Genomic DNA, 24,302 nt, shown 5'->3' on the forward strand with positions numbered 1-24,302 from the left:
CTGGCTTACTTCACTCTGTATAATGGGCTCCCGCTTCATCCATCTCATTAGGACTGGTTCAAATGAATTCTTTTTAATGGCTGAGTAATATTCCATGGTGTATATGTACCACAGCTTCCTTATCCATTCATCTGCTGATGGGCATCTAGGTTGCTTCCATGTCCTGGCTATTATAAACAGTGCTGCGATGAACATTGGGGTGCACGTGTCTCTTTCAGATCTGGTTTCCTCAGTGTGTATGCCCAGAAGTGGGATTGCTGGGTCATATGGCAGTTCTATGTCCAGTTTTTTAAGAAATCTCCACACTGTTTTCCATAGCGGCTGTACTAGTTTGCATTCCCACCAACAGTGTAAGAGGGTTCCCTTTTCTCCACACCCTCTCCAGCATTTATTGCTTGTAGACTTTTGGATAGCAGCCATCCTGGCTGGCGTGTAATGGTACCTCATTGTGGTTTTGATTTGCATTTCTCTAATAATGAGTGATGTTGAGCATCTTTTCATGTGTTTGTTAGCCATCTGTATGTCTTCTTTGGAGAACTGTCTGTTTAGTTCTTTGGCCCATTTTTTGATTGGGTCATTTATTTTTCTGGAATTGAGCTGCAGGAGTTGCTTGTATAGTTTTGAGATTAATCCTTTGTCTGTTTCTTCATTTGCTATTATTTTCTCCCAATCTGAGGGCTGTCTTTTCACCTTACTTATAGTTTCCTTTGTAGTGCAAAAGCTTTTTTAAGTTTCATTAGGTCCCATTTGTTTAGTTTTGCTTTTATTTCCAATATTCTGGGAGGTGGGTCATAGAGGATCTTGCTTTGATTTATGTCGGAGAGTGTTTTGCCTATGTTCTCCTCTAGGAGTTTTATAGTTTCTGGTCTTACATTTAGATCTTTAATCCATTTTGAGTTTATTTTTGTGTATGGTGTTAGAAAGTGTTCTAGTTTCATTCTTTTACAAGTGGTTGACCAGTTTTCCCAGCACCACTTGTTAAAGAGGTTGTCTTTTTTCCATTGTATATCCTTGCCTCCTTTGTCAAAGATAAGGTGTCCATAGGTTCGTGGATTTATCTCTGGGCTTTCTATTCTGTTCCATTGATCTATATTTCTGTCTTTGTGCCAGTACCATACTGTCTTGATGACTGTGGCTTTGTAGTAGAGTCTGAAGTCAGGCAGGTTGATTCCTCCAGTTCCATTCTTCTTTCTCAAGATTACTTTGGCTATTCGAGGTTTTTTGTATTTCCATACAAATTGTGAAATTCTTCGGTCTAGTTCTGTGAAAAATACCGTTGGTAGCTTGATAGGGATTGCATTGAATCTATAGACTGCTTTGGGTAGAATAGCCATTTTGACAATATTAATTCTTCCAATCCATGAACACGGTATGTTTCTCCATCTGTTTGTGTCCTCTTTGATTTCTTTCATCAGTGTTTTATAGTTTTCTATGTATAGGTCCTTTGTTTCTTTAGGTAGATATACTCCTAAGTATTTTATTCTTTTTGTTGCAATGGTGAATGGTATTGTTTCCTTAATTTCTCTGTCTGTTTTTTCATTGTTAGTATATAGGAATGCAAGGGATTTCTGTGTGTTAATTTTATATCCTGCAACTTTACTATATTCATTGATTAGCTCTAGTAATTTTCTGGTAGAATCTTTAGGGTTTTCTATGTAGAGGATCATGTCATCTGCAAACAGTGAGAGTTTTACTTCTTCTTTTCCTATCTGGATTCCTTTTACTTCTTTTTCTGCTCTGATTGCTGTGGCCAGCACTTCCAACACTATGTTGAATAGTAGTGGTGAGAGTGGGCACCCTTGTCTTGTTCCTGATTTCAGGGGAAATGCCTTCAATTTTTCACCATTGAGGGTGATGCTTGCTGTGGGTTTGTCATATATAGCTTTTATTATGTTGAGGTATGTTCCTTCTATTCCTGCTTTTTGGAGAGTTTTAATCATAAATGAGTGTTGAATTTTGTCAAAGGCTTTCTCTGCATCTATTGAGATAATCATATGGTTTTTATCTTTCAATTTGTTAATGTGGTGTATTACATTGATTGATTTGCGGATATTAAAGAATCCTTGCATTCCTGGGATAAAGCCCACTTGGTCATGGTGTATGATTTTTTTAATATGTTGTTGGATTCTGTTTGCTAGAATTTTGTTAAGGATTTTTGCATCTATGTTCATCAGTGATATTGGCCTGTAGTTTTCTTTTTTTGTGGCATCTTTGTCTGGTTTTGGAATTAGGGTGATGGTGGCCTCATAGAATGAGTTTGGAAGCTTACCTTCTTCTGCAATTTTCTGGAAGAGTTTGAGTAAGATAGGTGTTAGCTCTTCTCTAAATTTTTGGTAGAATTCAGCTGTGAAGCCATCTGGTCCTGGGCTTTTGTTTGCTGGAAGATTTTTGATGACAGTTTCGATTTCCTTGCTTGTGATGGGTCTGTTAAGATGATTATCTTTTTTTTTAATTAAATGTTGCTACCAAAATTTTTGAGTGTTGTGCCAAAACCCATTTTTCCCATAACCCTTATGGTTTTCATTATGCAATTTTATGGTGTGATGATTTTTAGGAATGCATATGTCACATTACAGTGGAACTGATTTATTCCATAATATGTACATAATTTATTTTTAAACTTATTTTTGAAAATTGTGAAATACATCATATATATGCTAAGGAGCACATATAATAAGAAGGTATGTTTTAAAGAAGACAAATAAGATATCAAATACATACTTAGCTACAACTGAGCTTAAGAAATAGAAGATCGCTAATACTTTTGAACCTCCTGTGTCCCTCTCACTGATCATTTTATACTTTTTTGAATATCTGAACTATTTGATGAAAAAATTAAATTTTAAAGTGTTAACAATCCGTGCCTCTGGTCTTGCTAATGTTGATTCCCTGGCTGACTGTCCTGCTTTCCTGAAAGTGCACACATAGCACGTACATGCATATTTGGGGGAGGATAATCTGTAAATTGATTTCTGTTTAAGGTTAATAAATCATAAGTTTGTCATTGTTATTTTTTTGGTAATAGCTTTCTTGAGATCTGATTCACATACCATAAAATTCACTATTTTAAAGTGTATTTTTTTTAGTATACCTACAAAGTTGTGCAACTATTGCTATATCTAATTCCAGAAAATGAATAGATAAATTTTTGTAAATAGGTAGATTTTCTAGATTTAGGCAGTGTTTATCTAAAGAAAAACCAATTTTTAAAAAATGTCTTACGTTTTAAGGTACTAGTTTTCTTTCTAGAATCTCAGCTCCCAGTAGAAAGGCTTGAGACTTATCCCCATAGGATTTATTCAGTTTGAAAGCTCTAGTGAAAAATCCCTGTTTAGTGAAGTGTGCAAGACTTGGCTTAATTTACATACGCTCAGTGACTGTGTCTAGGAGTTTGACACAGTCTTGATCTGGTTCAGTTCCTTCCTTTCCTTTCCAACCTGGACTAAAGACAAATCTACACCCCCCTCCCCCATCCCCTTTTTTTGGCTTCTCTTGGAAAGAAAACTTTTATGGCTTCATAACTGAAACAAAAATTGTCATATGAGTTAGAATTACCACTTTAGATAATTCCAATGATTTTTGTCCAAAAATGGCTCTAAGGAAGTTACGGGGATGTTATATGGCCTACCTTCTGTCCACTTAAGAAGAATTCACCGTAAGTATCTCAAAACTCCTAAATATTCCAGATGGCTCAGTCTGGAGTATGTCAAAGGGATGGGGTAAAGTAAAACCTCCCTCAGGCCAGCTCTCCAATTGTTGCAGTAATACAATGGATAGAAGCAGGGCACCTATAATTTAAACTAGCTGTTTGATCTTGAATTCTTTTTCTTGTTACTTTGTAAGATTGGAGACAGAGTTCTGTCATGAATCCATCCTGGGACAGACCTTATATAGCAACTTCTGTATTTTAAGCAGTTTTGTTTATAGTTGGAAAGTAGGTGTCTTGGACCTGAAATATGTAGTGCTTAAATAACTAAGTAGTTTTTTTGAGCTCAGCTGTTTACATGTCACATTGGGATGGCCACATCAACTGAGTGACTCACGTCACTTTGGTGCTAATAACCAACCTCTGTCAGTTTTCGACCATTCTGGTCCAGTGTTAACATTGTGGCTGTTACAGGTCTAAAAAAAAGACCTATTTTTTTCCCATACCAGATGAGTTAAAGATGGAAAAGGTATTAAATTTGTGGGTGGCAGACATGAACAGAAGGCAGGGTTCAGTACTATCCTGTTCTAGCCATTCACTGGTGGTCTTGAAATGTATCCCCTACAGATAAGGGGAGACTACTGTGTACTTGGTTTTGTGTATAAAACCTAGTGTAGAATAACCAGGATGGAGTTTTTGTCAGTACCACTTTGAATATCAGAACAAAATCTTCTCTTAAGCTGGCTATTTTTAGTTTGCAAAATGTAATTTATGAAATGGATGATATGTATTTGGATTACTGAAAGTCAATTGATTTAAATATTCCTAAAGGTCCAGTGTTAGAGATATGTCGTGGAAATCACCTTGCTTCAGGATCTCCCCAATACTTTATTGCTGATAATAAAACTTTCTAGTCATGATGAACTGTTCTTTTAATATCCTGCTGGATTTCATTTTGTATCTCTGCATATTTACAAATGAAACTGGAGTGTCCTTTCCCTCTAAGGATGCCTTTTGACTATAGGTTTAGATATATTCTTTTTGTTGATAATTTAAAAATAGTTTGTTATTCTAATTTCCTTCTTTCATATCATAGTGAGTTTTTGTTATTGTCACGTTTAATTTTATTGAAATCAGAGAATATGGTTATAATATTTCCTAATTTTGCAATAATTTCTTCATATGACTTACATGATTTAATTTAATGAATTTTTGTAGCTATTTCAAACAGAATATTCCTTTAGGTTCAGAGTTGTAAAGTCTGGCTTGTAAATTGCATTATGTATGTCATCTGTATTTTTATCTGTTTTTTTTTTTTTTCAGTCTTCTAAATTTCTGAGAGAGAGATGTTCAGATTCTCTTATGATTGTGATTTTCTTAAATTCTTTTATTTCTGGTTTGTTTTGTATGTCTTGACATGATGTTGTTTGATGTATAGTTTGATACATCTTTGTGATTGTGTCTTTTTAATAGTAACATACTCTTTTCTGTATTAAATGTTTTTTGCCTCAATTTATTCTCTCTGCTATTAATCTTGCCATGGCTGCTATCTTTTTGTTTGCATGTGTGTGTATATAATAATTTTGTGTCTGGCATCTTTTACTTACCATAAGTATTTTGAGATGTATTCCTGTTGTTGGTTGGATCAGGAGTTCATTAGTTATACTACAGTTGTTTACCCATTCTCCTGTTTCTTTTTTTGTAGATATTTTTGAAATGTTTATTTGGTTAATAGGGGAGAATGGATTCTTTCATTCAAATGCTTAATAAAGGAGCACTGATTGTTTTATTTACCAAGGAGAAGATATTTTTTTTGAAACGAAAAATATAAAAAGGACAGGGCTGAAGAATTACAAAATCATTATTAACATGTTAGGAACATTGTATGGAAGCAGATGGAAAATGATTGTATTGCTACTCCTGTCCCCCCTCTTAAATCAGAGAGGAAAAATCATCTTTAGTGAAAGCACAGAACTCAGTAATTCTGATGAGATTCAAATGCCATGAGATCATAGAACTGTATATTGAGAAGGTACCTCATTTAGCAAAGTTTTGAAGAACCTTATCAGATTTAATTTCAAGAGTTGTCCTTATCTTATATGGTTTGGTATTTGTAAGACAGGTTTCCAGGACTAGATTCTTTCTAGAGATTCTACGTCTTGTCTAGCTTGAGAACTTTTAGTAAACCTTTGAGAACCTTTTACTGAGAATTTCTAGTGACTCTATATTACATCATTTCTTTGTATTTAAATTACACAGTTTTCTTTAAAAATTTATTTTTATTTTGGCATTTATTTCAAAGTATAGAGCATTAAAAGATTGTGTTTTCTTTTTGGTCTTTAACCTTTTTCAAAAACTCAGATTTGTTTATCTTATTTGAATGGGTGTGATAACAGGGTAGTTTTGCTTTCTTACATTGTACATGGAGGTGAGGAAATGTGTATTTTTAAAGTTTAAGTTGATAGTGTTTGCTTTTTATAAAGAGGCTATTTCAGAGAGACAAAAATTTTAAATTAGAGGACTCAGCATTACATACTTTTCTGTATTTGGATTTGGTCCCTTGGTATGGAGAAAACCCTTTCTCACAAATTATAAGCAGTAACTGATTTAAAAAAAAAAAAGTTTATGTGTCAGCATTCTTTTCAATTTCATTTGATTCAAAACCTTAAGAGGTTTAATAGGACATTTTGTTTCAAACTTGAACCTGACACTAACAGCTGTTCATATTTCCTTTTCATAAATCTCAGGATTAAACAAGATGAATCCCAAACTTACTCTTACATGGATCATTTGTTAGACATTCGACTCACTGCATCATAGTGAGAGCCTGCCTTGGCACATGTGCCTACCCTTAGCTAGCATATACTTGAATGTGCCATGTGTGTCCTTTAATATTGTTCTTTAGAACAGAAACATCTGAATTATTAAAAATGCTCATTAAGACAAATCTTCCTGAATATATTCGTCGGGAACTGAAATCCATACCCAGGGATAACAGGAAAAGCTTTATTACAGTGGCTGCATGATATAAGAATTACCTTGGCAGCATAAGTTCACTCATTGGTTTTCTTCCTTATTCAGCCCACCTCTGCTCCACCACCGTATTCTTCTATTTTCCTCCTCCTGTTCTCCCAGTTTTAGAGCAAAAGTCAAGAGAGAATTTTGCTTTGTCCCTTATGTGACAGTAAAACAAAAGACTATTTTCTTCAAGAATCCACAGCCTTTGCAGGAGGAGCCACCATTGCTCAAGAGAGTACTTGGGGAGACGAGGTATGGGAGGAGAATAGGAACATGAAATCCACAGGATGAATGAGTGAAGGTGGTGCTGGACACACTCATCTTTACGGATAGTCCAGTAAGACTCTTGGCAAACTGTAGAAGATAGCTGGTCACTGAGGAAATGGTATGGCGCAAAACAGACGGGAAATCTGCTGGACTGTATCTCCCTCTGATTCCAGGTTTATCTTGAGACTAGGAGGTTGTTTTCATTGTTTTTCTGTATGCAAGGGAAAGGAATGGAGTTTATTGATTTTTAAGAAAGTATTCTTTGTGTAACTGCCTAAGATTTTTTCAGATTTTCTGTAACTAGTTTCAGGCCAAATGAAGAAGGCTAGAAGAATAATACCTTACTCTCACTTTTTATAAGCTTTAAAAATAGAAAATAATTGTTGGATTCAGGACCTTTCCAAAAATACTCACCTGTATTCTAAATTAGAGCTGATAGGTGGTGATTGTGAACAAACATTAAAGGGCTTGATTTAGAATGTTTATAAATGTTGGGGGATTTTTATAAATGCTGTAGGACATTTTTAGGCTTCAGTTCAGTTCAGCTGCTCAGTCGTGTCCGATTCTTTGCGACCCCGTGAACCACAGCACTCCAGGCCTCCCTGTCCATCACCAATTCCCGGAGTTTACCCAAACTCATGTCCTTTGAGTCGGTGATGCCATCCAACCATCTCATCCTCTGTTATCCCCTTCTCTTCTTGCCCTCAATCTTTCCCAGCATCAGGGTCTTTTTAGGCTTAGGGCTGTTTTAAAGATAACAATGATAGGAAAAATGTTTTCCTAGGTCTATGATTTACCTACATTCATAAAATTAGATAATGAGTCTCTCCCAGCCTCTCCCACTTGTAGCTCTGAGATGAGTGAAAGAACTGAACTAAGAGCTGAGAGGCTTTTAAATTGTTATTTCTGTTTGAACTCTGAATGGATAAAAAAAATTTTCAAGTTAATGTTTTATTTTCATTAATTTTATTTTAAAACTTTTTATTGCTTTAGTAAATTCATATTGTATATTTTTGTCTTTGGCTAGATAAACAATCTCCAGGACAGTGGTAAAGGAAAGGTTTGGAAATCAGGGAGCTCTTCTTGTCTTTTCTGTGTCATAGATTAATCCTCTAAGGGACACCTCCTCTAACCTCCCTGGACCTGTTTTCTTAGCTGTATGTCAGTAGACTCACTGCCCAGTAAAGGAAACACCTGCCATACGCAGTGCTTATTCAGCCTTTGTAATTTGACTAGTTCAAATTGAGGTGTGCTCTAAGTGTAAAAGTCTTAGTGCAAAGATAAGAACGTAAGATATCTTACTGATAATTGGTTTATATTGAATATATCATTAGAAGGATAATATTTTGGGTACATTAGTTAAATGAAATATATTATTAAAATTAATTTCTTTTTCCTTTTTAAAATGTGGCCACTAGAAAAATTTTAATTGTTAATTTTAATTGTTTGTGGCTCACATTATGTGTCTTTTGGACAGTGATGATCTGGACAGCATTTCCTAAACTGGCTCATGAAATATTATAAATGCTCAATGAAACACATTGAGAGGAGGAGTGTCAGAGGGAACTTCCTGAAGTGATAAAATGTTCTGGATCTCGGTTGTCCAGTTTAGTAGCTACTAACCACTTATGGCTACTGAGCACTTGAATGTGGCCATCAAGGTTTTGCATTCATTATGTCAGCAAATCTGGAAGACCCAGGAGTGGCCACAGGACTGGAAAAGGCCAGTCCTCATCCCAGTTCCCAAGAAGGGTAGTACCAAAGAATGTGCTAACCAGCGGACAATCTCATTCATCTCCTATGCTAGTAAAGTCATGCTTAAAATCTTGCATGCTAGGCTTCAGCATTATGTGAACCCAGAACTTCCAGATGTCCAAACTGGCTTTGGAAAAGGAAGAGGAACTAGAGATCAAATTGTCAACATTCGCTGGATTATAGAGAAAGCAAGAGAATTTCAGAAAAACATCTATCTCTGTTTTATCGACTGTGCAGAAGCCTTTGACTGTGTGGATCATGACAAACTGTGGAAAGCTCTTAGAAAGATGGGAATACCAGACCATCTTACCTGTCTTCTGAGAAACCTGTATGTGGGTAAAGAAGCAACAGGTAGAACCCTGTATGGAACAACTGACTGGTTCAAGATCGAGAAAGGAGTACAACAGGGCTGTCTGCTGTCACCCTGTTTGTTTAACCTGTACTCTGAGCACATCACGAGAAATGCTGGGTTGGTTGAGTTACAAGCTGGAATCAAGATAAGCAGGAGAAACTTCATCAACATCAACTATGCAGATGATACCACTCTCATGGCAGAAAGTAAAGAGGAACTAAAGAGCCTCTTGATGAGGGGTAAAGGAGGAGAGTGAAAGTGCCGGCTTAAGACTATTAAAAAAACTAAGATCATGGCATCCGGTCCCATTACTGCAATGCAAATAGAAGGGGAACAGGTGGAAGTAGTGACAAATTTCCTCTTCTTGGGCTCCAGAATCACTGTGGACGGTGACTGCGGCCATGAAATCAGAAGACGATTGATTGCTTCTTGGCAGAAAAATGATGACAAACCTAGACAGTGTGTTGAAAAGCAGAGACATTACTCTGCCGACAAAGGTCTGTATAGCCACGGCTGTGGCCTTCCCAGTGGTCATGTACCGTTGTGAGAGCTGGACTGTAAAGAAGGCAGAACGCCAAAGAATTGATGCCTTCAAACTGTGGTGCTGGAGTAGACTCCTGAAAGTCCCTTGGGCAGCAAGATCGAATCAGTCAATCTTAAGGGAGATCAACCCTGAATATTCACTGGAAGGACTGATGCTGAAGCTCCTGTATTTTGGTCATCTGATGCGAACAACTGACTCATTGGAAAAGTCCCTGATGCTGGGAAAGATTGAGGGCAAAAGGAGAAGAGGGTGTCAAGAGGATGAGTTGGCTGGACAACATCACTGATGCAATAAACATGAACTTGGGCAAACTCCGCAAGATGGTGAGGTACAGAGTGGCTTGGTGTGCTGCAGTCCATGGCGTTGCAAAGAGTCAGGCACGATTGGGTGGCTGAACAACAACAACAGTGTTCTGAAATGTAGGAAAAGGAACTGAATTTTAAATTTTATTTAATTTGAATTAAGTTTAAGGAGCTGCATATGACTAGTGGCTCATGTATTGGCACAGTGCAGATTTAAAGATTTATGGGATAGTTTTATTCAAAGACTTGTATACCTAGGACTTGTTTACTGTATTGCAAGCTTGTTTAATATGTCTATACAGTTTGTTATGAATAATAAAAATCAGTAACAGTAGTATTTATTAAGTACCTGTTATGTAGTCTATACTGTGTAAGTACCAGAGAAAGGGTTTGTATAATAAATTATTTACAGAGACACATTGCTCATATTCTGTAATACACTTGATGTACTGTGAATTCCAGGATACTGTGTGGGCTTACTGTGTTTTCATGAAAATCTAGTTTCTTTCCTTTTCCTTATGAAGGCCCTTCTGTGAAAGCCAGGCTTCTTTTGGAAAGTCCTAACAATGTGCTGCATTGTTAAAGTATTTTCTCTTGAAAGGGAAATCCATGTTTTGTAACAGATGATGATGATTTTTTTTTCAGTGAACTTTTGAAGTTAGTTATGCCTTTGATTTTAAAAAGGATGTATGTGTATTTACACAGACTTACAAGCTTCTGTATTATATTTATTCCCTTTGTATGTGTGTACATGTGTAAGTGTTGAGACCAAGCAGTGTTATTAATTAATGTATTATTTGCTTCACAGTGAAGAACGAATGTCATCATGTCTGGCATCAAGCGAACAATCAAAGAAACTGACCCCGATTATGAGGATGTATCTGTGGCCCTTCCGAATAAACGGCATAAAGCAATTGAGAATTCAGGTAGAAGTTCACCTGGCTTAGGAAATTATTTCTTTGTTGACATATGCCTTCCTGTTAGATTTATAGGAAATTAAATAAAATGCATTTCCACTATTATGTATATTTTGAAGACGTTTATGAGAGGGATTAGCTAAGTTATTGCTTTCAGTAAGTCCAATAAATATGAAAGTATCATGAAACTTAAAGTCAGTATTCAAATGCGTCGCGTGGCCTATCAATTTTTATAATAAAAATAAGAATTTGGAAAGCTGATTAATTTTAGGAAACATCATAATTTCACTTTAAATCTAATCCAACATATGTTCCCATATATTTTATTAGCTTTATTTTTCCTTGTTCCATGGAAGAGATATTTTAGAATTATTTCTGAGGAGCTTATGATAAAACCACCTTCAGTGATAACAGTCTCTGACTTTTATTTAGCCTCCCCTAAGATTATCAGCTGGTTATGTATACAAGGATACATACCATAAAACTAGGCACTATTCTTTTCATCAGGTATGAGGAAAGCTAGTCATTTGCTTCAATGCAGGCATATCCGCAAGAATGCTTATGCCAGCACTAGTTTTAAATTGACAGTCTAGTGGCATATATTATGGGGAGAAAATGACATGGGTGATCAAGGGTCCAAATATTCTCTGTAATTTTTTAAATACCCCAAAGCCTGGGTGATAGTTTTTTCATACAGACACAGGATCATTATACAAAATCCCAGGTTTTTCAAGCAGTCATTCAACTTTTTTTATTCTCTTGTAATCAATCTACATTTCATAGTATGATATTTTAACTCTTTGAATTACATATTACTTTGAGTAGTCATTATCTGAATTGAATTGCTTTCAGAGATGTTGTCCTTTTTGCTCTATCCTTCAGGTAGTTGTGATCAGAAACTACTGACTTGCTTGCTAGATCTTAACTTCTGCCTTCTTATGAACTGCTCTTAGGTCACAGACTGCCTCTCCTTATAGCTAATTCTTTACTTTCTCCATTGAGGTTATGGTTTTTCAGAAGTCACCACGTGTTTCTCTCAGAATCATCATAGGTTTCTTTTTCTTTTTTGGTAATTTTATTTTGATATGGTTTCAGTCAGAATAATCGCAAGGAGAACTTGTATGTCTTTTTTCCAGGTTAATTTACCAGTTGTTTTCATTTTGCCTCATTTGGTTTATCATTCTTTCCTCCCACCCCTAACCCAAACACACAAGTGCATGTATGCAAGCAGATATATATGCACATCATTTTTTCTAAATCATCAGAAGATATATTAGACACTTGTAAACACTTGTGTATTTCCTTGGAACAAATTTCTTATGTAACCACAATACAATTATCAGAAGTAGGAAATTTTAACATTTTATATCACATCTAATCTGCAGTCCACATTCAAGATTTACTAGTTGTCCCAGTATTATAACTGTTGCCCCTCTCCAGAATCATGCAGTTAGTTTAGTAGTTATATCTCTTTAGTCTCTTGTAGTCACCTCAACTTTTCTTTGTCTCTCTTGACTTTAATATTTCAGTATATTTTGTAGTGTCCTTCAATTTAGGTTTGTCTGATGTTTGCTGTGGTTAGAGACAGCATTTTTAGAAGGAGTGCTACAGAGCAGTGGATCATGTCAGAAAACATAAGATCAGTTTGCTTGAATGTTAGTGATGTTAACTTTTCATTATTGGTTGTGGTGATCACCATTAGGCTTCTCCACTTCAGAGGTACTGTTCCTGGATTGCTTTGGTTGCTTGAATCAAGACAGCAACTGACTAATTGCATACTAACTTGGATTATTTTATGTTCTTTGTGCAGCTCGAGATGCTGCTGTGCAGAAGATTGAGACTATTATCAAGGAACAGTTTGCACTTGAAATGAAGAATAAGGAACATGAAATTGAGGTCATTGACCAGGTATAATGATCTAACACTGAAAAAAAACGAAACTATTAAAAAAACTGTATGTAATGAACTTTTAAAAATCTGTTGAAGTAGAATTATAGTGTATTTTTCCCCTTTGATGTTCTTTTAAAAGGCACTTTCTCATTTCACGGGAGAAAGACCTATGTTTTTTTTTTCTCTTTAATGAAATGGTGGAAAAAGATTAAAAATCACTTGAAATTCTATCCCAAAAAATAATTCCTCTTTGCTCTTGTGCTTTGTGGACAACCACAAAGAAATGTCTTTGTGGACATTTATCAATGAATATACGTTTTTATTAATATGTCTGTATATTCTTGCAAACATCATATTTTGTCATCCTTTTAAATATTTTGCCAATTAGTGGAAATGGTCATTTCTATTAGTTTTTCTTTGATTACTTTTCGGGGTTATTTGCATTTCTTATTTATGAATTCTTTGTGTATATATTCTGTTAGTTCCATTTTTAAAAAAATTAACGTTTATTTTAGCGACTAATTGAGGCAAGAAGGATGATGGATAAACTTCGTGCCTGCATTGTTGCAAACTACTATGCTTCTGCAGGACTTCTGAAAGTTTCCGAGGTAAGTTTTCCTCATAAGCAGTCATTTCTGGCCACCTATATAGTTGTGTGAAGAGCGATTAGTGTTGATGTGGAATCCCTGCCTTCAAATATTTCTTGTATTGACCTTTTGAATTCAAGAAGCCCAGCCTGCCTTCCTGGGTATATATTAATACACACAGTTATCATTGTGTTCACTCATATCCTTCAGTTATACCTCTCTGCACTGTCACTAATGATAACTGACATTTTATTTTTTTTGCTTAATTCTTCTTTAACTAATTGTTAGCACTGTTGCTAGGTTGTACAGATAAAAAGATGAGTGTAACTCAGTTTTAACTTGCCTTATTCCTCTTCATTTCATTATAGTTGGCTTTGGAGTAAATTATAGATCGGTTGATTTTTCTTTGACCTTTTACTGCTAATGAATGGCAGTTTTTAGTTTCAATAAATTTACTCTATTCAAGAAGTCCCGATTTTTTTCCTGCCTACTCTTGGAAAATTTTCAAATACATAGAAAAGGTGAAATAAGTACTTGTTTATGCATCACTTAGCTTCAACGATTTTAACAATTTGCCAAGTTTACTTTATCATCTTTATTTTTCTCTGAAACCTTTGAAAATAAAGTTCCAAGCATCATGATGCTTCATCCCTAAGATGCTTCAATCCCCTAAGATTGTCTTCTGTGTAGTCATAATACCTAAGAGAATGAGCCCTAATATTATCTGATGACCAGTCAATATTTAGATTTTTCTCAGTTGTCCCCAAAATATCTTCAAAGCTGGTTTTTTTTTTGACAGGATTCAATCAGGGTTCTTGGAGGGGAGTGAGTGGCATACTGCTTTGCGTCATTCCCTGTGGTTTCCACCGATAAGAGATACCTGTCATGTATGGGTCGTCTTGTCATCCTGTGGAACTGTAGAGTATAAAGTTTTGATGATACTTAGAGAAATTTGAAGCATTATTTGAGATTAATCTTAGATAGTAGTAGTTTCTTCTACTGCACAAGTTACATTTTAGAGTCTGAACTACTTTTCTTAGGCTACCATAACAAGTTACCACAAGCTTGATAGCTTAAAACAACAGGAATTATTTATCTCATGCTTCTAGAAGCTAGCAGGCCAAGATCAAGGTGTGTTGGGTAGGCCATGCTCCCTCAAGACTCTAGGGAAGAATTCATCTAGCATCTGGTGGTTAATGGCAGTACCTGGCAGTGCTTGGCTTGTAGCTGCCTCATTCCAGTGTCTGCCTTTAACTTCACGTGGACTTTTCCCTCTATGTGTCTTCTCTTTTTCTATTTGTGTCCAACTTTCCTTCTTGTAGTACACTAGTCATTTGAGTGAGGCCTCCCCAAATCCAATATGACATCATCTTAACTTGATTACATCTGAAAAGAATGGATTTTCAAATAGAAACGTTCATAGGTTCTAGGTGGACAAGAATTTTTGGGAGATAACTGTTCAACTCAGGGCAGATTCCAATGTCATCTGTTACATAGCTTGCCATTGGGGTCAACAAGATGGACGTTGAGCACTAGCAGCTGTATTACATAGGACTGTAGCTACTCTGAAGAGCTGGTTATTTATTTGATGTTTTGTTGCCCTTTTTTAAAAAAAACTATTAACAATACTGAACTGTGCTATTTGATGGTCTAGAAATGCACTGATTTTTGTTATATTCTGATTAGGATTTATATAAGGATATCTAGGTATATTTTTGTCTATTATGATCTGCCACTTAAAATTTATTTTTAGTTTGCTCTAACAAATACATTTATAGCTCTAAAGTAAACTTTTATTTTTGAAATATAATAGCTTTGTTGCTTTGAACTCTGAAACACTACTCTCTGACTCTCTTACTCACTAAAATTATTTTAATTTCAATTAAATAATTTCTAAAACTTGCTTCTTGGAAGTAACTACAGTGTATCAGTAGTACAGTATATCTGTATCAAGTAACAACACTTCTTATTTTATGCGTAAGTAATAAAACACAAAAAATACCCTAGGCTGGCTTCAGTCCTGGACTGTGCTATACTTTATCCTATGTGGGAGTCATTTTATATATGCTTTTTTAAAATCTTTATATTTCTTACAGGAGTCTTTTATTTAGAGCGGATGATGTATTTGAATCAAGCAATATGAGACTTATTTCTTAATAAGTCAAATCTGATTTCCATGTGTTACTATTAATATATATTTATCTTTACTTTTCATTTACCTTCTGAGAACTTGCATCTTTAGCTTTTAGTGTTAGGACTTTTGCATAATTATTTCTCATTCTGTAGTTTTTGTTGATTTGGACTCTGTTTTATGGGGGTAGGTGAAGAATCTGACGGTAAAGAATCTGCCTGCAGTGCAGGAGACTCGAGTTTAGTCCCTGGGTTGGGAAGATCCGTGGAGAAAGGAATAGCTACCCACTCCAGTATTCTTGCCTGGAGAATCCCATAGACAGAAGAGCCTAGTGGGCTATAGTCCATGGGGTCACAGAGAGTCGGACATGACTGAGTGACTAAGCACAGCACAGGCGTGATCCCGAAATAGATAAGGGTTTTTGGAAAGATCAAATTTTTGCCTACTTTTGCTGGATATTATTTAAAGTTTGTTTTGCTTACTTTCATTTTTTGCAGGGGTCAAAGACATGTGATACAATGGTTTTTAATCATCCTGCTATCAAGAAATTTTTGGAATCACCATCTAGGTCATCATCTCCTGCCAATCAGAGATCAGAAACACCATCAGCCAATCATTCAGAAAGTGATTCTTTATCTCAACACAATGACTTCTTATCTGACAAAGACACTAACAGCAATATGGACATAGAAGAAAGACTCTCAAGCAACACGGAGCAGAGACCAAGCCGAAATACTGGAAGGGTATATAGTTGGATGGGTGGGAGGGAGCCAAAAGAGAAGGGAAGCAATACTTATTAAGTATGCACACAGTATTTCATTTCATTGGAACCATAAGGTATAAGTTAGTTATCACTTTTAGAGATGGGGAAACTCAGTCTCTATGAGGTTGAGGTTATAGTTGTCCACAAGTATCAGAACTGAGAATTAAACCTCTGTCTTTCTGATTTTACAATTCAAATCTCTGAGCATCGCCCAACTCCCAGATGCCATTCATGTAGATAGGAAAGAAACGTTGAGGAGTTGGCAATACCTTAACTTTGCCCAAGGTCTTTCTACTCTATCAGGTTTATTCTCTCAAGAGCAGTGTCTCTTCAGCAGGTCCCTCTTTGAAATTTTATGTTCTAAGATGCTTTAATAACTGAAATAAACTTGAAAAATAATAAGTAGAATTGAAAACTTGTTTATTACTCTTTGATCCTGTCAGTTTGTTGTTTAAATTCCGATCTTACACTGCTCTGAAATTCATGGTATAATACTTGACTATCAAATCCTCATTGGATAAAACCAGTGGTTTTTCTCAACCAGATGTTCTGTGATAGAGGAAATTCCCAGGTTGCTTTCCACATACTCAGACATCAAAGATTTGATTATTTTTGATAAAAATATTTTCTGAGGCCTTCCCTGGCAGTCCAGTGGTTAAGACTGCACTTCCAAAAAAGAAAAAAAGACTGCACTTCCAATGCAGAGGGCATGGGTTCAATCCCTGGTTGGGAAAACTAGGATCCTACATGCTGTATGGCATGACCACCAACCCCCCCCACCCCACCCCCAAAAAGAATTCTGATTACAAATTCATTATGTTGGTTGTTGAAAATTTTAAACTACAGAAAAGTCATTCATAATGCCACTACCCCAAATCAGAACTGTTAATATTTGGATTTAGTTGTTGTATAACTTATGGGGAAATACTGCGTATGGTTTTCTTTTTTAATTAAGATGAATTTAGGTCATGCTAGTCATAGGATTCAGAAACCTGCTATCTTTTATGTAATATACATGCTCATGTTCATGTAACATACTTAGTGTTTACTGTGTACCAGGCACTTTTCTAAGAACTGTACAAAACAATCTGAGATGCATACTATTATCACCCTTATTTTATAGATGAGGAAACTGAGACAGAGAAGTTAAGTGATTACCAAGATGATACATCCAGTAAATGTAAGGTCCAAGTCTTAAACACTGGCTGTCTATCTCCATAGTCAAACTTTAAATTAACCATTATGTGTAAACTGCTTCTTACTGAAAAATTTGTAGTAGTGCAGAAGATTGGAAAAAAGGTAAATTTCATTGACCCTACCACCCATTTCCATTTCCCAGAGGTAACCTTTTTAGTAGTTTTTTGTGTATCCTTCTACATCCTATTTGTATATATAAAGCCGTTCTATGTATGACTATTAAAAGCACACATATATGTGGAATAACAGTGTACAGACTTTTTCTATAATAGAAAAATTACTGTAAAATTATTCTTTCATGCTCTGAGAGGAGCCATAAAATCAGAGGATTTTGTAATTAAAAAAAAGAAAAATTGAATTAGTCCATTTGTACCTTGTATGATTTTGTGGTTTCTACCTATTGAAAATTGTCCAAATTGAAAATGAAACTTGATTATGATTTTTTTCTAGGACACTTCTAGTATTGCTGGCTCCCATAAAACAGAGCAGCGGAATACTGATCTTACGGGAGATGAGACTTCACGACTTTTTGTAAAGAAAACAATAGTAGTGGGCAATGTGTCCAAGTGAGTATTCAGTTGAATTGTCTCATTTTCAGTCATCCAGTTTCGGTAAGACTCTGGCATATTATTATTACAGTAGGAATAGGCCTCAGGAATTCTTTTTCCCAAACTCCTAGTTGTTTTAAAAGTAAATGAAGTTCCAGAAACTTGAGACTGCTTCAGTGTGTCTGTTCATCTTTGACATGGAATAAAATTGTGCTTAGTAAAAAAATTTTTGCAGACATGAAGTTTTATGTATTTTTAAAAAACACTTATTTGGTTGTGCCAGGTCTTAGTTGCATCATGTGAGATCTAGTTCCCTGACCAGGGATCGAACCCATGCCCCCTGCATAGGGAGTCCAGAGTCCCAACTACTGGACCATCAGGGAAGTCCCACTTTTATATATTTTATTAAGCGTACAAGTGTGGATAACTTTGGAGGAATTTTGACTTCTTCTGACCTAGTTCTGTCCTTAGGGGCCTTACCTAATTCCTAAAAATGTTTGTTTCGTTGCCCAAATTGAAATGTTTTAAATTTATAACAAAAGGTTGTAGAGCATGTCTTGAAGACAGAATTCCTCCAAGATAAAGGGCTATCTAACGGTGTGATCTCATGCTATCTAGTAGGAGCATCATCATTTTTGCCAAGTGTTTAGGAATGGATAAGACATAAATCTTCAACAGCTTAAGAAGTTTATTTCCTCACAAAACTTTATCTGCTCTTCTCCTCACTTGGCATTTCCTCCATGCTGCTTGTCCTTTTTGTCACATTATATCATTATTTCCAATTTTCATACATCTTTTCCAAATCAGACTGGACTCTCTTTAGTATAGAAAGTATATCTTGTTTGTTTTTGTATCTTGAAGTAGTTGGTGTTCAGTAAATGTTGATTGGTGAATAAATTGATATATTTATGAAAATTGGAATTAGATTCAATTATTGAAACTAAAGGATTCTGAATTACACTGAATATCTGGGGAGGGGAATCAGATGTCAGGGGAGTCTTCCAAATCCCAGTTAATGAACCACTGATAACAAACAGGAAGTACATTAAGAATCTCAGGATAATACAAAGATGCTCAGTAGTCTTTGTAGTATTTAAATAGAAGCATAAAAATTTAAATAGAAGCATAAAATATGACTGAGGCAATTAAGTTTCTGTTTTACAAGTTATTTTAGAATTAGCATGCATTTAGCTAAGGGAACTGATACGTAGTATTGAGGTCTCACCTATAGTACAAGACATGTCAGCCCAGAAAAGGCCAAAACTAGAAATTCAGGTAGGCTCCCCAGGCCATGAAAAGACTGGGGAGAAACATTTACTGACATTTTCAAACAGTTATGTCTAATTTGTGGATTTGGGGCTTTAAGGCCAGCTAGAACTTAATGACTGACTGTGGACTTTATAAATGAAGAGGAATGATTGGCATGAGAGTTATAAAGTCCTTGTTTGTTCTGGAAGAGGGTAAAAATATTGATTTACTTTAGACTTTGTTAAGAATAATTGTTAGAGTATCTAAGATAACAACTAAAAGAAAAGACATAGAGATTTAAACTTTAAAAGTAGTAAGGAGGGCTTCCCTTGTGGCTCAGTAGTAAAGAATCTGCCTGCCAAAATGCAGGAGACACGGGTTCAGTCCCTGGGTCAGGAACATCCCCTGGAGTGGGAAATGGCAACCCACTCCGGCATTTTTGCATGAAATCCCATGAACAGAGGAGTGTGGTGGGCTATATAGTCCATGGGATCAATAAAGAGTCGGACATGACTTAGCAGCTAAATATCATCATCAGTACACAGAAGTTGATTGTTTCTGTATGACAGACTTAGAAAACAACTTTAAAAAGATGCATTTACTCCAGCAATAAAAAATGTAGCATAATAAATAAAACAAGATATGCTGGCTTTTTATGAAAATAAATAAAAATTTTATTGAAACACATGAAGGAACTAAATGATTAGAGCAGTATAGCATGTTCATGGATAGGAAAGCTCAATGTTGTAAAGATATCTCTTCTTCCTAAGTTGATATGTTAATATTCTGATTAAAATGCTGATAGGGTTCATGAAATTCATAGGCTGGCTCTTATATATGGAAGAGCAAAGATAAAGATAGGACATGAGCACTCCTAAAGAAAAACTGGGTTAGGCAACTTGGCCCACTGTATTGCTAAGGATAAACCATAGACATAGATGAATGTACAGAAGGCCATGACCATATTTTCCAACAGAATGTTATAAGGAGGCCTCATGAAGTAAATGGCAACCCACTCCAGTATTCTTGCCTGGAAAATCCCATGGACGGAGGAGCCTGGTAAGCTACAGTCCATGGGGTCGCAAAGAGTCAGACACGACTGAGTGACTTCACTTTCTTTCTTTCTTTCATGAAGTAAATCCAGAGCCTCAAAAGGAAGGGCTAAGGATTCTAGTTTTGCCATGGTCAGTACTTAAGGAAATGTCTTGTTTTCTTTAAAGACAAAGAAGCCACTTGCAACCTTGACAGCAATGAGTAGGAAACAGAAGAATTCAGAGTTCCAGCACTTTTGAACCTGAATGAAATCACCCCAAAGGCTAGATGTTTCCTAACCCAGGAATAAAGTATGCTAGTTTGTTTCTACCTAGTATACCCACTTAGCAGGAAAAGCAGGATTATTATTATTATTTTTTTAATTGCCTGATGATAATTAGAAAACAAAAACTTCATGGGAATGCCTCTTTGGGCCTCCCCCCTGCCAAAAAAATAAAGTTTAAAGAAAAGGGTTAACTGCAAAGTCTTACTTTGGTTAGGTAATATAGCTGTTAAATATTTCCTGAATTTTAGGGTTTTTTTTTTTTTAATGTAAAAGTTTCTCCAGCCTTTCAGCTCCTGGTAACCATTTTTCTACTCTGCTTCTATGAGTTTGATTTTTCTTTTTAGATTTCACATAGAAGTGATACCCAAGCAGTATTTGTCTTTCTTTGCTTGACTTATTTCACTTACCATAATGCCATCAAGGTCTGTCTATCCATGTTGTCAAAAATGGCAGGATTTACTTTTTTCTCAGGACTGAATAATATTCCTATGTGTGTGTTAATATCTTTATCTATCTCCTTAAAATTTTTTTTGTTTAATTGAAGTACAGTTGATCTAGCAACATTATATTCATTTTATGTGTACAGCATAGTGATTTGATATTTTTATATATTGCAAAATGATCACCACAATAAGTCTAGTTACCATCTGTCACCATAGCTATACATTACCTGCACATTGCATGACTTGTTTATAACTGAAAGTTTGGTTGGTTCCCCTGCCTATTTATAAATTAGGTATTTTTGTTTTGTTTTTGTTTTGCTGTTTTGTGAGTTCTTTATGTTTTGAATATTAACCCTTTATCAGACACATGATTTAGAAGTATTTTTTTCCATTCCATAGGTTGTCTTTTCATTTTGTTGGTGGTTTCCTTTCCTGTGCAAATGCTTTTTAGTTTGATGTAGTTCTACTTGTTTTGGTATCATTGCCTCTGTTTTTGGTGTCAGATCCAAAAAATCATTGCCCAGACTGATATAAAAAAGCTTGCCCTTTATACTTCTTCCAGTTTTATGGTTTTAGGTCTTAAATTTAACTTGTGAATCCATTTTGAGTTGATTTTGTGTATGGTGTGGATAGAGGTTCAGTACATTCTTTTGCATGTGGCTTTTCAGTTTTCCCAGCACCATTTATTGAAACTATCCTTTCCCTCATTGTATATATTAGCTTCCTCGTTGGAAATTAATGATCAGTAACTGTGAGTTTATTTCTTGTCTCTCTCTTTTGTGCTATTGGTTTGTGTTTTTATTCCAGTGCAACACCGTTTTGATTATTGTAGCTTTGTAATATAGTTTGAAGCCAGGAAAAAAAGCCTTCAGCTTTTATCTTCCTTCTCATGATTGATTTGGCTATTCAGAATCTTTTCTGGTTGCACGTAGATTTTAGGATTGTTTTTCTATTTGTAAAAAATGCCATTGGAATTTTGATAGAGATTGCATTGTAGTATGAAAATTTTAACTGTTTTTCCAGTTCTTGAGCACAGAATATCTGTGCCTTCTTCAGTTTCTCTCATCAGTGTTTTATAGATTTTTAGTTTTATTTTTGTTTATTGAAGTATAGTTGATAGTGTCTTACAGTTTTCAGTGTATAGGTCTTTTACCTCTTTGCTTATATTGCTAAGTGTTTTATTGTATTTGATGCTGTTGTAAATGAAATTATTGTCAATTTCTCTTTCTGGTAGTTTGTTGTCAGTATATAGAAACAACTGATTTTTAAATGTTGATTTTATATCCTGCAACTCTACTGAATTCATTTAATAGTTTTGTGATGGAGTCTTTAGGTTTTTCTATGTATGATATTATGTTTTGTGCAGAGACAATTTTACTTCTTCCTTTTCAGTTTGGGTGCCTTTTCTTTTTTGTGTGTGTGTCTGATTGCTCTGGCTAGGACTTATAGTACTGTGTTGAATAAAAATGGCAATAGTGGACATCCTTGTCTTGTTCATGATCTTAGAGGAAAATCTTCTGGCTTTCACCATTGAGTATGATCTTAGCTGTGGGCTTGTCATGTGTGGCCTTTATTATTTTGAGAAATGCTTCCTCTATATGCAGTTTGTTGAGAATTTTTATTATGAATAGGTACTGAATTTTGTCAAATGCTTTTGCTGCATCTTTTGAGATGATTATATAATTTTTAGCCTTCATTTCATTAATGTGGTGTGTTGCATTGATTTTAGATGTCAAACCATCCTGTATGCCTGGAATAAATCTCACTTGCTCATGTTGTATGATACTTTTAATGTACTGTTGAATTCTGTTTGCTAATGTTTTGTTGAAGAATTTTGCATTTACTTTTGTCAAGGATTGTTGTTTAGTCACTCAGTCCTGTATGACTCTCTTGTGACCCCATGGACTGTAGCCTGCCAGGCTACACTGTCCATGGGATTTCCCAGGCAAGAATACTGGTGTGGGTTGCCATTTTCTCCTCTAGGAGATCTTCCCAACCCAGGGATTGAACCAGCATCTCTTGCATTGGCAGGCAGATTCTTTACCACTGAGCCACCTGGGAAGCCCTTTATCAGGAATACTGGCTTGTAATTTTCTTTTCTTGTAGTATCCTCATTTCGCTCTGTTATTGGTAATTTGGGTTCATAAAATGAGATCGTTTTTTGGAAGAGATTGAAGATTGGAATGAATTCTTTATCTGTATGGTAGAATTCACCCGTTAAACCACTGGTCCTGGAATGTACTTTGTTGGGAGGTTTTTGTTTGCTGATTCAATCTCCTTACCAGTAACTGTTCTGTTCAGATTTCTGTTTTTTCACCATTCAGTCTGGGTAGGGTCTCTTATTTCTAGGTTTTATTCATTACTGCTAAGTTGTCCAGTTTGTTGATGTGTAAGTGTTCTTAGTCTTTTATGATCCTTTGTATTTGTGTGGTATCAGTTGTAACATCTCTTTCATTTATAATTTTATTTGTTTGAGTCCCTCTTTCTTGGTAAGTCTATGTAAAGATATTTGTCTATTTTATCTTGTCGAAAAACCAACTCTTCCTTCTTTGACTTTTCTAATTGTGTTTTTAGTCTTTATTTCCACTCTGATCTTTGTTATTTCTTTCCTTTTCCTGACTTAGGGTTTAATTTGTTTTTCTCTTTCTAGTTCCTTAGGGTATAAAGTTAGGTTGTTAATTTGAGATCCTTTTTTCTTTATGTAGGCATTTATCACTATAAGCTTCCTTCTTAGAACCGTTTTTGCTGCATCACTTAAGTTTTGGTATGCTCTATTTCCATTTTCAGATGTCTCCAGGTATTCTTTTATTTCTCTTTTGATTTCTTTTTTCACCTATTGATTGGTAAGTAGTACGTTGTTTACTCTTTATGTATGTGTAAATTTTCCCATTTTCTTCTTGTAATTGATTTTTAATCTTGTTTTAAGTAGTAGTTAATTGGTTTGTTAGAACAAAGATTTCAAGTCGTTTTTTTTCTCCCTACTCTAGGTATATACCTCCTGATAAGAGAGAAGAAAACGACCAGTCAACCCACAAGTGGATGGTATATGTCCGAGGCTCTCGTAGAGAACCCAGTATTAATCATTTTGTCAAGAAAGTTTGGTTCTTTCTTCATCCCAGCTATAAACCAAATGACCTTGTGGAAGTTAGGTGAGCGCTAAATTGAGTTTTTAAACCTGAGAAGTACAGAATTACTGAAGTGAAAGGAAAGTAATTTAACTTAAGAACACACCTTTGAAATTCTTGTATTATTAATAATTTATTCAGCTTTGGCTTTTAGTCACAATATAATTTTAGCTGTGGTTCTTTATTGCAGATTTCTGTCTCACCAAACAGGTACCATCCGTGCCTGTCAGGTTGTTACCATATGAATTATA

The 24,302-nt window shown here is 35.4% G+C and overlaps 1 protein-coding gene across 6 annotated transcripts in view; it reads left to right on the plus strand.

The window, feature by feature from the left end:
- YEATS2 (YEATS domain containing 2) overlaps positions 1 to 24,302 on the plus strand; it is a 100,043-nt gene that overhangs the window by 11,840 nt on the left and 63,901 nt on the right. For 5 of the 6 annotated variants that reach the window (XR_009696960.1, XM_061166679.1, XM_061166682.1 and 2 more), the window contains exons 2-7: positions 10,693 to 10,810; positions 12,612 to 12,709; positions 13,207 to 13,299; positions 15,907 to 16,152; positions 17,820 to 17,935; positions 23,914 to 24,075. Coding sequence is in view for 5 of the 6 variants with exons in the window: in XM_061166679.1 (XP_061022662.1) it covers positions 10,711 to 10,810; positions 12,612 to 12,709; positions 13,207 to 13,299; positions 15,907 to 16,152; positions 17,820 to 17,935; positions 23,914 to 24,075 (815 nt within the window). In the remaining variant the exon portion in view is untranslated. Of the gene's footprint in view, positions 1 to 10,692; positions 10,811 to 12,611; positions 12,710 to 13,206; positions 13,300 to 15,906; positions 16,153 to 17,295; positions 17,353 to 17,819; positions 17,936 to 23,913; positions 24,076 to 24,302 lie in introns of those variants that run through there. The other variant, XM_061166683.1, reaches the window with a different exon arrangement.

This window comes from Dama dama, chromosome 19 (genome assembly GCF_033118175.1).
Source record: "Dama dama isolate Ldn47 chromosome 19, ASM3311817v1, whole genome shotgun sequence".
Classification (NCBI taxonomy): domain Eukaryota; kingdom Metazoa; phylum Chordata; class Mammalia; order Artiodactyla; family Cervidae; genus Dama; species Dama dama.